At 42.5% G+C, this 3,367-nt stretch overlaps 1 protein-coding gene across 1 annotated transcript in view; it reads right to left on the bottom strand.

Moving 5' to 3' along the window:
* The window catches only part of LOC112136763 (espin-like protein), a gene marked incomplete in the record, with an annotated part of 19,574 nt that extends 16,228 nt beyond the window's left edge, over positions 1-3,346 (bottom strand). The window contains 2 exon segments of the mRNA XM_036211697.1: positions 314-504; positions 2,865-3,346. Of these exon segments, the coding sequence (XP_036067590.1) occupies positions 314-504; positions 2,865-3,158 (485 nt within the window).
* Positions 3,347-3,367: the final 21 nt, after the last annotated feature.

The raw sequence follows: 3,367 nt of genomic DNA, 5'->3' as shown, positions 1-3,367 counted from the left end.
CTATATAAATAAAGATTGATTGATTGAGAAAAACTACATTATGTTGGTGTTTTGGAGTATTAACTGAGAGGGGTCAAGTGGGGGAAACAGATGATCAGGGTCAAATAAAATAATTTTGCAATATTTATTTATATATATATATATATACACACACACATATATTTAGACAGACAGACGTCAGAAGTTAATTACAGTCGACTCAAATCATAGGCACTCTAACACAACACTAAGATAAGTATTTGTGGAGTTTTATTTCTCCATCCAGTTGCTGAAGCAACAGTTCAATCCCAACAGAGCAGAACAGTGAACTCACCTTGGTGCCCCTTGGAGGAGCAGTTTTAAGCCGGTCAGATCCCCGTTGGCAGCAGCATAATGAGCAGGCACAGCTCCGCAGTGAGTCTCTACAGCGGCTCCTTCTCCGACTGAGAGCAACCACTGGATCACCTCCACACGGCCGAACCGAGCTGCCAGGTGAAGGGGCGTGGCGCCGGCTGCATCCTGGTCCTGGAAGCATCACACAACATCTCCTGAGGAAGACGCAGACATGTCTGAGCTGCAGAATGAGTCCTCACCAATGAAGCCACTGGGCTGTGCTTTATAAAGTTGCAATAGAAATTCCTGAAAGCTTTATGAATGATGAGTTCGGTTTGCAGTGGGTTTATATGTGCAGTGGAGCCACCATCCTGACAGGGAGAACAGAGAGAACAGCCTGCTGTTCTAAGCCTCCGAAATAACCACTAGTGCTGTGGAAGTAATGCTTTGAAGGTAAAGAAAAAATGAAGAAAAAAATGTGTTAAAAAAGTTTCACCACTCATGAAATCGATTTCATCAGTCTGACTGGATGAAACATTTTAACGAAAGAAGATTTTAAGTCCAGATGCCATAAAGGAGAACCATCGTTATCGTCAATCATCAGGACAACAGCTCTTTAAACAAAGTTTATCAAAACAAGACGCAGCAAAGCTTTGTGTTTATGAGCCATTTTTGGAATTTTGATCCATTTCAGAATTCATTTCCCATCATATTTAGAGAAAGATCATTCCAACATGGAAAGTGCTCTAGAAAAACATTACCAAGAAAACACCTGACCATAGAGGAGGAGCTCTAACTTACCTGTAGCTAAAGACATAGCTCAGGGGTCTATCTGCAGCTCTGGCTCTTTTAGCCCTCCACTGTGGCTCTTTAATTAAAGGGAAACTTTTCTAAATGTTAAAAAGCAACTGTAAAATAAGAAGTGAGAAAGAAGTAAAAGTAAACTAACTCAAACTTGAACTCATTAACAAACAGGTAAAGGAGAGTACGTGGCACAAGTTAAACTACAACATGTGTCCCACAGAAAATAAATTGTCCTCAATAACAACTTTTTAATTAGCTCAGATTTCATTTTGGTTTGTTAGATTTACATCTGATGCACCAACAACAGTAAAATTAACTATTTTAATTTAATCATTAACATTTCACTTACTACTACTGTTTTCTGCCCTGAGATAATCATACGTAACAGGGTGTCTTTTACTTTGAAAGGAACTCACGTGAACCGTCAAAAGGTTTTTCAAAAAGGCTATTTTCTTTTAATGTTTATGTTTTATTTATGCAAAATGAACAACAGTTCATTTATGTTTGTCATAATAGTAACAAACAGTGTCTTATCTTTTAAAGGATGAAGGAAGACTTTGAGGCTCCTACTGAGAGAGAGAAATCAACTCAAATGACTCTCAGAGTTGAGGGTTTCAGACCCCTGGTATAGGACAAGGTAAGAAATAAGAAGGTCTAGTAGTTCACTGAGAGGAAAAGTTAACTTAACTACAACCCTTCTCTGGATAGATGACTGTGCAGTTATTTAACCAAAAAGAACAGAATCCCTTCTCCTTCAGTCAGCAGGCATGCTGATGGACGCCTTTGCTGCTTTTGTTCTGCACACTAGAGCTGCCACAAACAATTGTTTTGATTGTCGACTAATCGGCTCATGCACAAACTGGATGTAAAGCAAACATCTTAACCATCATTGACTTTAAACTAACAATAAAGACAATTAAGATGATAGTTTATTAATATTTTAATGAATCTGGCAGCTTCTGTCCTTCATTAGTTTCTGGGATTAAAACAAGATTAAATCAAACGAGAGAGATAAGGAGTATATCATTCATCAAACTCATTTTGACAGGTGACATGTGACCCTATACATCCTTAATGTATAAAATTTATATTAAATTGTTATGTCATCTTGAGGGGCGGGGCACCTGTCAGAATGAGTTTGATGGATGGTGTAGGGTCAAAGGTCACCTGTCAGAATGAGTTGTATAGAAAGTATATTCCTGATCTCTCTAATGAGGTCAGCATCTGAAACAAGTAACTATTTTTCACTAAAGATAAAGTTGACTCATATAATATAAAGTAACGACTAATTGACTATTAAATTAGTCGTGGACTGTCGTGTGCAGCCCTCCTGCACACTGAGCAGAAAGTCTTCATGCCATCTGTGAAGCATGGTGAAGGAAGGACAGTTTGCCGCAAACACAGATGCCTCATTAATGGATGTTTTTTCCACTTTTAAAAAAGATAATCCTCAGTCACAGTGTGGAACAAACATTTGACAATCATCTACAAATGTCTACCAGGATTGAGAGTGAAATAGCTGCACATCCTAACTGCAGCCGCTTCCTGACTCATGTGATCATCAGTTAACTGCACAAACTGTGATTTGATCAAACCCGCTCCAGAAAGCTGTCCACCAGCAGCACCAAAAACACACCAGTTTTGAACAAATGAAAAAGCTCAGTCCTGCCATTGTGGTTGCTGGAAGAGTCACATTTCTCCTGAGCATGAAGAACTGCTGTGACCCACACCTGTGTGGATGGACTGACCTGAGTGTTGCAGCCCCCTCGGTCCACGAGCCATTGCAGCTCCCGGATGTTTCCAGTAGCTGCTGCATCGTGCGCTGGCGTGGCCCCGTTTGAGGCTCTAGGATCAGCCGGCAGACCCAGGTCGCTGACGAGGAACTGCAGGCAGTGCAGGCGTCCACACCTGGCTGCATGGTGCACGGGGCCTGCTCCCTGAGAGTCACTGATGGGGGGGGACAGGTGAGCAGAAGACGCCAGGTCTCTCAGAGCTTCCAGGTCTCCATCTCGAGCTGCCTGGATGGCCTGATGGAGCACCATCCCTGGCTTCACCAGAGGGCGTTCATAGATGGAGCGTCCTGGATCCCTCCTGCATGCCAGTGAGGCAGCACCACCCTACAGCTCTGGGGGAAAAAGCCCTTCATGCTCCTCTTGCCTCCTCCCCAGCCAGGAAAGTGATACCTGAGCAGCAGCCAGCTGGCCGGCACACACATGGGGGGGGGCAGCGAGATAGAAAGGTAATGAAAGAC

Source organism: Oryzias melastigma, linkage group LG4, assembly GCF_002922805.2.
Source record: "Oryzias melastigma strain HK-1 linkage group LG4, ASM292280v2, whole genome shotgun sequence".
Classification (NCBI taxonomy): domain Eukaryota; kingdom Metazoa; phylum Chordata; class Actinopteri; order Beloniformes; family Adrianichthyidae; genus Oryzias; species Oryzias melastigma.
The sequence above is the reverse complement of the archived record's forward strand: the minus strand, read 5'-3'. Positions and strand labels throughout refer to the sequence as shown.